We start from the raw sequence: 13,201 nt of genomic DNA, 5'->3' as shown, positions 1-13,201 counted from the left end.
CCCGCCCGCGACTCCTCCGGGAGCACCACCAGCCGCAAAAAAAGCCAGCATGGGTCTGAACACTCCAAACCACGTTCTTCCAGCCCAGGAAAACCATCTGCTGTTTCTTCGTTGAGCTCCAGCCATTCGAGATCTCATGGAAATGATCACCACAGTAAAGAACATCAACGTTCAAAGTCTCCCCGGGATCCCGATGCCAACTGGGACTCTCCCTCTCGTGTACCCTCATTTTCAAGTGGACAACACTCTAATCAGTCTTTTCCACCTTCACTAATGTCCAAGTCCAGTTCAATGTTGCAGAAACCCACAGCGTATGTAAGGCCAATGGATGGGCAGGAATCCATGGAACCAAAGTTATCTTCCGAACACTACAGTAGCCAGACTCACAGCAGCGGGGTGAACGAGCTGAAGCCTAACAGCAAAGCACATCTAACCAAGCTGAAAATCCCTTCTCAACCACTAGATGTAAGTTGCTGTCGGTTTCCTGGCTTCTTGAATGTGAGTCCCTTTGGGCTGGGATTTTCCAGCTCCTGTAAAATCCCAATCTGTATAACTAAGATTTAGTTTTTAGTAAACACTGGTTTTGTTGTTACATGAAGCATCTTAAACTTAGGCAGTGAAGACCTGGATTTTAACAGGGGAATGTGCAAAAGTAATTGTTTTTTCTTTCTGCTTCTTCCGTGTGGATACTGTGATTTTTGTTCAGTGAAGGCTCTGAGACATTCAGAAAGGCTGACTTAGCAGAGAGGCTAATTTTCATGGAGTATTTCTGTAGTCAGAAGTTAGTGAAATAGTGGGATATTCACAAATACTTTGCCAGGCTAGATACTTACGTTGTTGTTACTGGGAGCCACGTTGCCTTAGACTGGTGATACTATCTGTGTCTATCAGATTTCCTTTTGAAGTGTGTAGCAACTACAAGATGTGATTATACCTTCAGCTAGGGAAAATAAGCAAACCCTAAAGCACACTGAATTGACCAGGGTTCAGAACGTTTATCAGTTATGCTGGATACAAAATACTATTGGATTGACAACTTTTAGTAGCTTGGGGATTCTTGAGTGGTTAAGGCACAGCCTGAGTGCAGCTCACTGACAAGGAAAGTGCCTTTCTTAATAGAAGTGTCATTGCCTTGCCTTTCTTAATAGAAGTGTCATTGCCTCTCCTGTTTAACTGCTTGAATTACGGTAGAGAATTGAGCTAGAGAAAAGCCTTCCTGGGACTTCAGCAAATAGTGAAGATCCAGGACATGGGGAAGGGAATTGGAAAAGAAATGATTTTGTCGTTTGTGAACACTTGACGTGCTGGTGCTGGTGCAGTGAATGGTATCGTAGCTCTGCTTCCTTCTGCTTGGAGCAGTCAGGGGCAGGAGATTCACAGTTTCATAATTACTGCTGTTTCTAGATTCAGGCTGTGCTTACGTTTTATTTCCTAATGCAGTTTGTCATGGCTCTGCATTCGTGGTCATGCGTTTGAGTTCAGGTATTACCAGTGGCTTCTTCCAGGAAATGATTGAAAGCTATGTATGATTCCCCTTCCTCTCTCTCCACAAGTTTTTAATATCACTGACAGGCTGTGATCTCTTTAACTGTCAAGTGAAAAGTAAGAGAATATTGTCACAGTTTTAGAGATCTCATGTATTTGATTTTCATAACTGGCTGTGACTCATACCATAAAAATATGGATCTATCTGATACTAAAATTAATGTTGATGAAAAGAATTAGCAAGGTCTGTTTGTATCTAGAGTCCATATGAATCATGACAAGGATTGAAGTTTATTTTTAACTGTTTCTAGCCCCTGGGATCTTTTAAGGAAGATTTGCTTTAGGAGATGTTAATCCTGAGTTTTGATTTGTAGGCATCAGCATCTGGTGAGGTGAGCTGCGTGGATGAAATTCTCAAAGTAAGTCCTTGTGCTTTTGTTCATAACTTATTTGTTGAAAATACAAACGTTCCTAAGGAGGTGGAAAGTACTCTGCAGTTGAGTAGTGCCTTTTAAATCGACTTGGCTGCAAGTTGTTACAGGAGGGCTCTTCAGTTACTCCTCTAGCATAGGTTGGCTGGGCAAGACTGAAAGCAGAGCTGGGCTCTGGGCATTGCTGGGTGTGCACATCATCTCCTGGATATCCTCACTGCATTCCTGTTCTTGCAGGCCACCTCCCTGCTAACCAGAATTGCCCATTTCTTCCACCAAAATACAGTCCTCGTATCTTTTAGATTACAGTAATTCTTCTGGTACCCCATGGCAGAACTTTCCCTTCTCTTCTACCCGGGTTATTTTCTCAAGTCTTCATGTGATGTGTCTACTCCATGGTCCTTGGAGACGCTCTGAGAGAACACTTTCCTGCTTCAGGCATTTGATTTTCCCCTTTTTTCCTCGAACTTCCTAGGTTCCCCTTTCCTAGGATTCTTCTTTCTACCCCTGCATCCTCCATGTTCTCTTCACAGTCTGAAATGATCAGACTCTGACTTCTACTGCAGTTTATGTTCAGGCCAATCAATTTTATTGATTTATGCTTTCTGCTTGTTATTATGTCTTGACTCTGTTCTCATAGATAGCAATTTAAAATTCAGGTTTACGTGCAGAATCTTTGTTACGCGCTTGGCAAATAAAGCTCAGAGAGGTGTGCACAGTGAACTGAAAATCCAGAGGCAGGGTTACCATTTGAGTCAAGACTGTAACTTGAAATCTTTGCTTTAATTTTTGTTAATAGCTTTCCTTTTTTGTTCTGGTTGTAGGAGATGACCCATTCTTGGCCTCCTCCACTGACTGCTATTCATACACCATGCAAAACTGAACCGTCAAAATTTCCTTTTCCAACAAAGGTCAGTGCTGTAGCCAAACGCTGAATGCTGTTGAAAGAGTAACTCTTGTTAAAGATCAGGGTTTTGGAACTCTCTTAAATTCGATTCTTTATAGGTCTGGCTTTGTTTCAGTGCTTTGTATCTCTTTTATCTTGCTTCACAACACCATCGGTCAGCAGTAGCCTTATGAAGAATGCCGTTGGTTTTCCTCTGCTTCACACACCCAGAGCAGTCTGCAGGGATGTCAATAATAGAACTTTCATTTTACTTTTTGTTTCATAAATTCAAACCTTCTTCAGGATACTTCTGAAGCTTGAAAGTGCCATTGAGCCCTTTTCCCTGTAGGGAGTCTTTGCACCATTTTGGGTAGAACCAAGCAAGTGTGTTTATCTCCATCTGGTAGAGTAAATGCTGAGAAATTTCAATGTACTCTTCTGCATAAACTGAATTTTCCTCATCATTTTAAAGTCCTTTAATAGTCCTGTTAGGTCTTACATTTTCAATTACCAAAAAAATGACTTGAGCAGTTTTAGAATCAGATATTTTGCTAAAGAAATTTTCAGACTCTTCCAGAAGATCCTCTCCCCAACCTCCCATGCACTTAATAACTACTGATGTGTTTAAGTTATTAATTCTAAAGAGAAATCAGTTGTTCTTTGCTGCTGTTGACAGCGCAGGGCACGTTTCCAGGAGACCTGCTGGAGCTGACACCTCTGAGGAAGGAGTTCTCTTGCTGGCTGCTTGCTGCCTCCCTGGGGGCCGGGTCAGCAGCCCCAGCTCCAGGGTTTCCCAGCAGACAGGCTCTGGTGATGATTTGCCTTCAGATCCAGCTCTGCCGTCTGCAGCGCTTGGGAGCTGCTGGGTAGGCAGGGCAGATCGCTGGGGGTAGCGACTTCTGCAGGCGCAGCTCAGCTTGCACTAGCTGACTCATCCAAGAATTCATGGTTTGTTTCCTGTATTTGCTGATTACCAGTGCAAGAGCGAACTCAACAATACAGTTTTATTCCAGGCTCAACCTATCTGAAATGGATTGGGGTACTCCACCCTAACCTGGCATAACTTCAGAGTGAAGGAATTACGCTGTTTGTCTTCATAATAATTAAGACTACCCTTTTCCTGGCCAGACTGCTGCTCTAGAGCATTGCTTGCTGCTCGCAGTTTCCTCTCAGAAGCAAGTTACTCCCCAAAACAGAACAGTTCACTGAAGGACTTTAAGTAGATTCTCTCATTGAGGTCTTTAATGTAATCTGTCTGAACCGATTGTTTTGTGTGAATGCTTCAACATCAGCTTCTTTCAGCCAAAGGTTCCAGGTCTCACACTGTAAGTGCACATCCACAAAACTCCCACAGGCTGGTGCAAAGTTAAACAGTTCAGGTTCCTTTGCTGGGTATTACCCCAGAGCTACGGGCAGTTCTGGAGTCATCACCATCTGCATTTTGTGTTCTGCCTCACTGTGTCTTCCTCACTTCTCTCCAGTGAGCTGAAAATGCAGAACAAGCCGTAGAGTTCTCAGCTTTATTTTTGAAGGCATATCTAGAAATAAATCTCCTTGTCTATTTTCTTAACATTAGATCAATATTAATCTTGCATATATTACTCTCAGTCAGGGTTCAGTTGCTGTGTGACATAAAACCGTGAACTTGAAAGAGTTCTTAACCTTTATTGTAGAAGAGAGAAATTCCACATCTTTCCTCATCGGCAAAGGTACTTCACTGCTTTGAATATTTATTCCTGCACCTTCAGGGAAATGTTTTCCCTTCACACCCTTCAGTACATTTTCTAGAACTGCTTTTTTCTGTGTTTCTCTGGTATTTGACTCAGTTTGGGAAGAAAGGAGGTGTGCAGCGATAAATGTGTCTTTGTGATGCAGAGAGAAGCTACGTAAGATTGCACAGTGTTGGTAATGTTTGAACAAAAAAGGTAGGTTGTGGGGTTTTGAACCTATCAACCTGGATTGTGCTGCTTCACCCAGTTTGCAAAAAATTCCATTTATGGCTGCTCTGAGTCTTCTGACTTTTGGCCAGCTTTTTTATTTTGTGGCTGCACATCTTAGCCATGGAACTCTGTCAAATTCTCCCTCAGCATCCAAAGCCTACAATTTCCTCTGCCTTTCCCCTCTGTCATTCTTGGCAGCAGCATCTTTGCAGGATTCCAGTGAGTTAGCGAGCCATAGGCTTTGTGAGGGGGTGTGGGGGAGCCATAGGCTTGTGCAGTCCGGACCCAGAGCAGGATTCAGAAAACAAAACAGAACAGTGGTTTACTTTAATCAAGCAGTACTGTTCGGGGAAAGCTCTTTCTCTGTAATACTGTGCTCAGTGTATGTGCAAGTAATATGCTGAAGTATTTCACAGCATTCCTCTTGTGGGCAGAAGTTTGGTATGTTTTGCCTGCACACATGAAATTCAGCTCCCTTTGGTGAACCAGTTGATTTTCTGGTAAGACTGTTGGGATAGGACCGTTTTCCCTACGTGTAGATAGTGAGTAGCTTGAAGGAACTGACTTGGGGCCTCTCTGGTTACTATAAATATATCTAACAGTTATCAGGAAGTCTTTGAATCAGAAGATAAAACTTCATGAAAATAGGTCAGGGGAAGTTTTATGAAAAAAAACAGAGATTTCTGAGTCTAGATAAAAAATGTTACCGGGGACCTAACACTGTACTTTTGTCCTGTGCAGCTTTATGAAGCCGTGGGCTCACAGTGAAAACCTCCAAAACCACGGGCATGTTTGTAAGATAGGGTAAACCCAGCTGCTTGTTAGAGGGTGGCAGTTGTTTGCTTCAAAGCAGTGTGAGGGATTGGCAGGTTTTGTCCCTGCAGACCTGAGCAGTGACTTGGAGGGGTCTCTGGAGAGGTGGACTCTGTCTCCACGTTGATTCAGTGTCTGCACCTTGTTGGAGTTCCTGCAGAGGCCCACGCTCGGAGCCCTCAGGGTGCTGTAATGCAGAAACATTGAGAAATAAAACTGAGATCTGACCTCAGATTTCAAACAGTAAATGGAAACTGGGGCTATGGCCAAGCTGGTAACCTACAAATGAGAGCTTGGTACCCCACGGCCGTTCTGTCCCGTTGGCCAATGTTTTTCTTTCCACAGTTTTTGTGTTAGTTTTTGTTTCCTGCTTAAGTGTCTTCCCTATCGAACCTCAGCAGTCTATTATACTTTGGTTAAAAGGGTTTCCTTCCCTTAAGTTGTTTTTAATGTCTTCTTTCTGAAGTAGACCTTTAGAATGTTCAGCTATAAATAACTCTGGAGTTGAAAGGAGAGCTTTTTTTTTTTTTTTAAATCCCTGAGTTTCTTAAAGAAATATTTATTCAAAGGCAAAATAGATGGCGAGAGAGTTGGAAAAAGTTGCACATTTAAACATAACACCTCGTTAAAGTGCACTTCACTGAAAGACTGCACTGTGCCTTAGAAATAGGAAGTTGACTACAGTGAGCAATTAGGCAGGTGTTTGCTGCAGGATTTGTGGTACGTGCACTGGTAGGAATAGGGCCCGTTCCTCCTCCTGGGCTCACCCCAGAGCAGTTGCTCTGTGCATGTGGGGTTTGACCACGGTGTGGTCTTTGCTTCTTTTTTGACTTACAGATTGTCAACTTCTCTGAGCTGACAGTGGAAAAAGGCAGTCGGGGAATCGTGCTTGTGCTCTTTGTACCTATGTAAAAGGTGAAAATCAGGTTTATTTTGAAGGAAGGGTAGCTGTTGCTTTCTGTTGAAGTCACAAGGCTTCTCTCCCCCTTCAGCTTCACTTTGCGGGTTGATTTTATTTTTATTCTCCCTTTCTTTCAGTTAGTAAAGATTGGAGGCGTTTGAAACCCCTTACAAGGAAAGTTCCCTATCAAGTTCCCTGTCAACAAAAGCCTTGAGTGCATTATTGCAACTGCTCTCACGTTTGTAATAAAAAGCTAAGGGAAAGAAGAAACACACAAGTGAGCTTTGCTGTGCAGAGAAAGCTTTTGTATGTTTGAAAAGCCAGATTTTGTAAACTGTGTCTGTAACTGCTGCGTGTCACTGGCTCGGCTCTTTGGGAAAAGTGGGTCACAGCTTTACCACAAATCCTGGAATTCATTGTTGAATTGCAGTTCTGAGTTGCCTTTGCCAGAGCATTTAAGTAAAAACCGTGTATATAACATCATGAATTGAGTCAAAGATTTTCAAGTTTGATTTATGGGGCCAGCATTTGTCCTCATTTTGAAATGAGGTCAGGAAGGTCCTACTTTAAAAGGGCACTCGAGAAGTAGGTTCTCAGTAACTCAGTAGCCTCTGAGTATTTGTTTGTTGAAACAGGATTTTAGGGTTTCAAAAAACCATCACACAAATGCTGAAATTTGCAAGGCTTCACCTTTCATGGCTCGATTTATAGGTAACAGATTCATTATGTACCAAAGGAAGTTACATGTCCTTGTTATTGGCTTTTGTACAAGTGACTGGTCCAGTCACATGAAGACGTGGCCTTTGCAGGGATGAATGACATGTCAGCCAGCTCTGCCGGGCTGCATTTGCCAGGGACTAGCTTGGAGTTGGAGTGAAAATACACAAAACCAGCAGCAAAGCTTGTCTGTGTGTAAGAAAGATAAAGAAAAATATACTGAATGGTTCCTCTCTGTGCAAACATACACGAAGATGGGATTTACAGACATTACACAGGGATTCTGGAGTCTCAGCTGTCACCTAGTACAACTGCATGTGGCCCTTCTGAAAGCCAAGCAAGTGGGAAAGCTGAGCTGAGGAAGAGGAGTTTGAAGTGCTCCTTCCCTTTGCCGGCTGGGCCGTGAGGGCTGGTGAGAGGAGCTGGGAATCCCTCCTGTTGTGTTGCTTGGTGCTTTCTGTAGAGGTTGGGTGACATCCTTTCGGTCGAAAGAGTATCTTGCTTCCAGCATGGTTTTTGATGTGTTAAAATTCCCAGTGAAAAACCACTTGTGATCTTTTATTCCCTTAGGAGTCTCAACAGTCCAGTTTTGGCACTGGGGAGCAGAGTAAGTAATGAAACTTCCTGTAATATGTTCAATGTTTTTGTTGTGATTCACTTTTCTCAGCACCTCTTGCTTGTTAGAGAATGTGATTTTCCAGACTGATGTTAGGATGGTGTCTACGTTAAGATTTTCTGTACTTTCTCAGGTTTTAACCTCTTAAACAATTGCTTGGTTTTGTGTCACGTTTCTGTTGTGGTCTAGAAAGCTGTAACTGAGTTGAAAGGTTGTTACTGTCGTCCAGGGAAAAAAGAAGTGGTTTTAATATGTCATTTGTTCTAATTCTGGAGAAAATGCCTCCCTCTGTGCTTCATCTGACTGAAAATAGCTGAGTCCTAAACCAAAACACCCTGTAAAAAACCCAGCTCCCTGCTTGGAGATGTGCTGGAAACCGAGATAAGGCTCATGCTTACATTTCAGTAGAGGCAGCACATTGCAACTTCACTGTTTGTTTTCACTCTGTTGTTTTAGAAGCAAAAGAGAGAACTGGAGAGGAACTCGTACAGTGTTAGGCTTAGTAATAATAATGAATTTCATGTCCCAAAATGCATTTGCAGATTTTAGACAAAAGTAGCTTTTATTTCTCTTTAACTGTATCATTGTTTTGAGTATTTCTGGAATTAATAACTTAGCACAGGTAACCTACCAGGTAAATTTGAATTAGATCCAAATCTAATGTTCCTTTCCAAAAGTCTTTCCACTTCCTCTTGAAGTGATTAAACAGATTAAATAGTAAAAGAAGAATGGTTTATTCTTAGATGTTCAGATTAAGCTGCATGTGAATACCTGGTACAGTGAGAAATTAAGGGAACAGAACTCAAATCCATAATACTAACCCATAGACTTTGTTAGAGGAGCAACTGATCTTTAGGTGTGTGAGTGAAGAGGTAAAGTTAATCAAAACCCAGAACCAGTTTTCAACGCCAGTTTGAATTCTCTGGGAAACTTTTAACAGCCCCAGTTGTAGTTTGTGTTGAACTACACGTAGCTATTTGCCAGAAGTAAAGAGAAGGGAAAGAGAAAAGCCCCAGACTGAAAAGCAGATCACATCAGGATGTATTCGTGTTGTAAAAATTGACTTCTGAGTTTGATTTCTGGATGTGAAGGTTGGTCATCCGCTGAAAAGCTACGCAGGGACATGCTGGTTTGTATCCTGCATGTCGAAGGCAACAGATTAATCTTGACAGAAGCAAAACAGTTTTCACACCATCAATAACAAACTGTGTACTGGTTTGGACAGCAATGATTTATGTAATTTTCTAGAGTTTCCTGATTAACATTTGCTGTATTTAGTATTTTGTCTCCGTATCCACTCACTTCTCCATTTCTTTCAGTCTGTTGGAGATTGTACCTTGTGTCAGGTAGTTGCTACTTTCTCTGTCTGCTCGGCGGGTCCTGGTTTCTCTAAGTCTGTGTACACTTGGCAGCTTTGGAGTGACTGGTTTTGCTGGCTGAGTTTTCACTGTGCATTTCTTTTTTTCTTCTTTTAGAACGGTATAATCCTTCATCAAAAACATCCAATGGTCATCAGTCCAAATCGTAAGTGGCTGCTGAGAATACGTTTCACAAACAATAGATGGATCTTAAGAGATCTGGAAAATAGCTGTTTCTTTCACTGGGATGTGTCAGCTCTTGCACAGACACTTTCACATACTTCTGCTTGACTGGCACAAAAAGGGGATCATCGTTAAGCAGCCATTTTCTGGGACATTACACCAAGTATTGCTCACTGGAGTGAGTAACACACACCCTGGGCTGCCTTTTCCATTCCCCTGTCGTCTTGTCAGGGTGAATGTGCAAGAGAGTGCACCTTGGAGTCAGCTTGGGAACCACAAAGGGATCAGCATGTAGGAATGGGCAGAATGGGACAGAACTTCCCAAACGTGTGCATTGCAGAGCTGTCAGCTGGAAGCAGCTTGTGGTGACAGCACAGATAGGCAGGGTGGGAACTGGTTTGTAGTGGAGGAGACAGTAAAGTATGTTTGGGATCTAGCTGAGTTTGTTCAGGTCAGTCTCCGAACTGACTGACAAACATTTCTATTAGTTACACACACACGGACCCAATGTTTTACTTTGTCAATCATGAACTGGAATTAAAAAGGCAAGTGGAATATTCTAGATGGCCATAGTGCACCTTTCTCATACCTGGAAATCAATTACATGCTGTTAAAAGATTGTTTCCAAACAAATATGGCAATGAAAATTGATGTTTACCAGCTGGTTGTATGTTTAAGGAAAGTGTTTGTAGATTCTGAAAACTAAGTTAGCATTTGTTGTGCTGCAACCACAAATGAAGTCTAGTTCTGCTTGTCTGTGCACATGTTATGGTATTAGCAAGATTAAAAAGCACATGGCCTATGAGAAGGGAATAGAACAAAAAGAACCCCCCTCAGTTATTGTAGACATACTGTCAGTTTCCCAGGAACATGTTTAAGATGATGCTCATCTGCAGCCAGTTCAACCAGTGGTAGAAATACAGGATCACCATTTGGCTTTGCTTTTGTCATAGCAGGACAGACTAAGAAGGAGCTGTGCTATTCCCAAAGCTGGGGGCTGTGAGAACATCTAAGAACAAGAATTAGTGTTGGACATGTGTCGAACTGGGATGCACAGGAGGAAAGCTGAGATGATGTTTCCTGTGGCAAGCCAGCTTTAAATAAATAAAACCCCCTCAGTGGTTGTGAGCTGGTCAAAAGAACCTTAAAGAGGAGAGAAAGGCATCTTCTGTAGAAGAATAGCAATGAAGAATATTTCAGAACTAGATCCTGGAGGCCGGTGTTTCTTTTCAGATCACCAGTAGAGCAGCTGGACTGTGAAACTCGGACCTATTCCACTTCTAATCCTTTCTCATTTTCTTTTTCCAGATGCGAATCGAACCAGACAGAGTAAGATGTTTTGCTTTTGTAATCAAAGGGGTTTCAATAAGCACAAAAGCCTGTAGTGCTGCTTGATGTTTCCAGTGTGTTCACCTATTTTGTGTTGTGAAATAGTGTGTGCATGGATGACTATCATATATAATTATGGCTTTGAATAATAATAAAATAATTATGGCTTAGAACAGTCACAGTGTTGCCATGAGACGGGAAACAGCCCCTAGTGTTTAACACTTTAAAACAGTGTTCTTGGCCATTGTAAGAAGTTAACTCCTCCTGCATCAGTAAATTGTGTCAAATTTCCTGTCTGAATTTAACAGGATGGACTAAGGAGTCTCAGTACTAGAATCTTTACTCTTCTCCAAAGAATGACTAAACTCACCATTCTTGAACATTAAATGCTAGAATGGTATCTTGTGGATTTCACCCACGCAGCCTGCTCTGTAGTATAAACAATAGCATGTTGAAATATAGAAGAATGCTTTGAAAGTAATTAAAGTACATGGAAAAACTTGTCTCACTTTCTCCCTTTTACTTAGTATGTTGAAAGATGACTTAAAACTTAGCAGTAGCGAAGACAGCGATGGAGAGCAGGTATGTTCCTTCAATCAGAGCTTCTGAAATACAGCAGCGTTCAATATTCCAGCAGCAAATTGAGCAGCTTAAGAGGAGGTTTATGATTTAAAACCAAATGGAATGTTTTTAAACAAACCTCCTAAATGTAAACTTGGGGGAAATGACCTGTTTTGTGGAAAAAGTATGCTTTTATTTAGAAAATCTTGTTTTACTGATTTCAAACGGGCTTTCTCTGGCAATAGCGTGCTTTAAACATACGGAATGGCCAACCATTTAAAGATAGAACCTTTCGTGTTCTGCTAAAGAGCTCCAGCTAAAGAGGGTGTGGTATAAACTTCTGTGCACACTGGGACTTGGGACTGTGCTTGGGCTGATAAAGGATGCTGTATCTGTAACTGGGAGTATATAGCAGCACCTTTATTTTATTGAAAAATCTCTTTTCTCCTCTTTGTCAATATTAACTTTGTGCAGCTTCTGCCAGAAATGGCATTTCACTAAATGAAAAATCCCTGTAAGGTCTGTGCTACCCTGCAGAAAGCCACACTCCTCTCTTGGCTCTTTTCTTCCTGTTCCCAGCTCTAGTACTTGATTTTCTTTGTGTGGAAGACTTGGAGATAGTACATTCAGTCAGTTAATTCCTGCTTCTGTGGGTATCTTGGGGATATGTTGTAAAATGTTGAACCATCTCATTCAAAAAGATGGAAATGTAACGAGTGGTGGAAATAGGAACTCTTAGAACTGCAATCACAATATTTGGGGCTCTGAGATGATAGATTTGTGGTGAAAACTCGGAGAAAATAACTCTGGTTTTCTGCATAAGGAAGATGCAGACAAATGTAAACAGCTGCAAGCACTGAATTAAGATGCTGTTCAGGCTAAAGAACTTAAAAATCTAAAGGCTCTAAACCAATGCTTTGCAACTGAACTGTATGTACAATCCTGAAGTAACTTCTGGAAGTTTCAAGCTCTTTTTCTTAATTGCAGGACTGCGATAAGACGGTGCCAAGGAGCACACCTGGAAGGTAGGCATTCCTGCTGCATTGCGCAGGGAAAGCAGAGTGGAGATGTTCAGCTCTGTCAGCACTCCTGGCTTCTGAAATTCATGTTTGTGTTTTGTCTTCTGTTGAAGCAAAAGGCAATTAGAATTGAATCAGTGATTAAATAGCATGTGTCCTGCTAACTGCACTAACCGCTATGGGATGGTGGGGAGACAAAGGCCGATGTTTGTTCCAGCATGAACTGTGCTCAGTTATGCTGAATTTTCTAGTAAATGTTAATTAAAATATGACATTTTCTTCTTTCTAATTGAAGAATTCTGGGATCTGTTTGTGCCTCGGGTGATGTTTGTTAATTTGTCCTCATTTTTCTTTTCAGTAATTCTGAACCTTCACAACATAACAGTGAAGGAGCAGATAATTCACGGGATGACTCGAGCAGCCATAGTGGATCTGAAAGCAGTTCAGGATCTGACTCTGAAAGTGAAAGCAGTTCCAGTGACAGTGAAGCTAATGAACCATCCCAAAGTGCATCCCCCGAGGTAGGGTTTGACATGGATTTGGGCTCTCTTCATTGGCTTGCCCTTAATCCTGAGTTTTGAAAGCAGAAAAGAATAATAAAATCATGGGATTCTTTTCAAGATGAACTGTTCTTTTGCTGAAGTACCTGTGATCGGATATTGTGACAATCCTCTATATAAGCACACGTTCCTGGTTTGAATTTGAGGTGCTTTTTGCTACCAGTTACCTGTTGGGGAGCAGGAGTTAGATATAGTAACACCACCTTAAAAAGATGCAGGCTCTTAGTGTGGAAAGCTATGGCAGCAAATACTGCCTGTTGATAGCGGTTGCTCCAGAGGAAGGAAAAAGGAGAGCTGTTATTTAGACCTATATTCATCAACCTGTATTTCATTCATTATTTATCTCAGGATTTTGTGGTGTACCTCCTGCTTGGCCTGCAGCATGTTACAGCTGTCCCATGG

At 41.8% G+C, this 13,201-nt stretch overlaps 1 protein-coding gene across 1 annotated transcript in view; it reads left to right on the top strand.

Annotated features, from left to right (window-relative positions):
• Positions 1–13,201, top strand: part of AFF4 (AF4/FMR2 family, member 4) — a 28,191-nt gene that overhangs the window by 1,664 nt on the left and 13,326 nt on the right. The window contains 10 exon segments of the mRNA XM_010014706.1: positions 1–5; positions 7–465; positions 1,860–1,904; positions 2,741–2,827; positions 7,744–7,780; positions 9,265–9,313; positions 10,639–10,659; positions 11,187–11,241; positions 12,208–12,245; positions 12,598–12,760. The exon segment at positions 1–5 is cut by the window's left edge and continues 346 nt beyond it. Coding sequence (XP_010013008.1) covers positions 1–5; positions 7–465; positions 1,860–1,904; positions 2,741–2,827; positions 7,744–7,780; positions 9,265–9,313; positions 10,639–10,659; positions 11,187–11,241; positions 12,208–12,245; positions 12,598–12,760 — 959 coding nt within the window.

Source organism: Nestor notabilis, unplaced genomic scaffold (genome assembly GCF_000696875.1).
Source record: "Nestor notabilis isolate BGI_N333 unplaced genomic scaffold, ASM69687v1 scaffold10175, whole genome shotgun sequence".
Lineage (NCBI taxonomy): Eukaryota > Metazoa > Chordata > Aves > Psittaciformes > Psittacidae > Nestor > Nestor notabilis.
The sequence above is the reverse complement of the archived record's forward strand: the minus strand, read 5'-3'. Positions and strand labels throughout refer to the sequence as shown.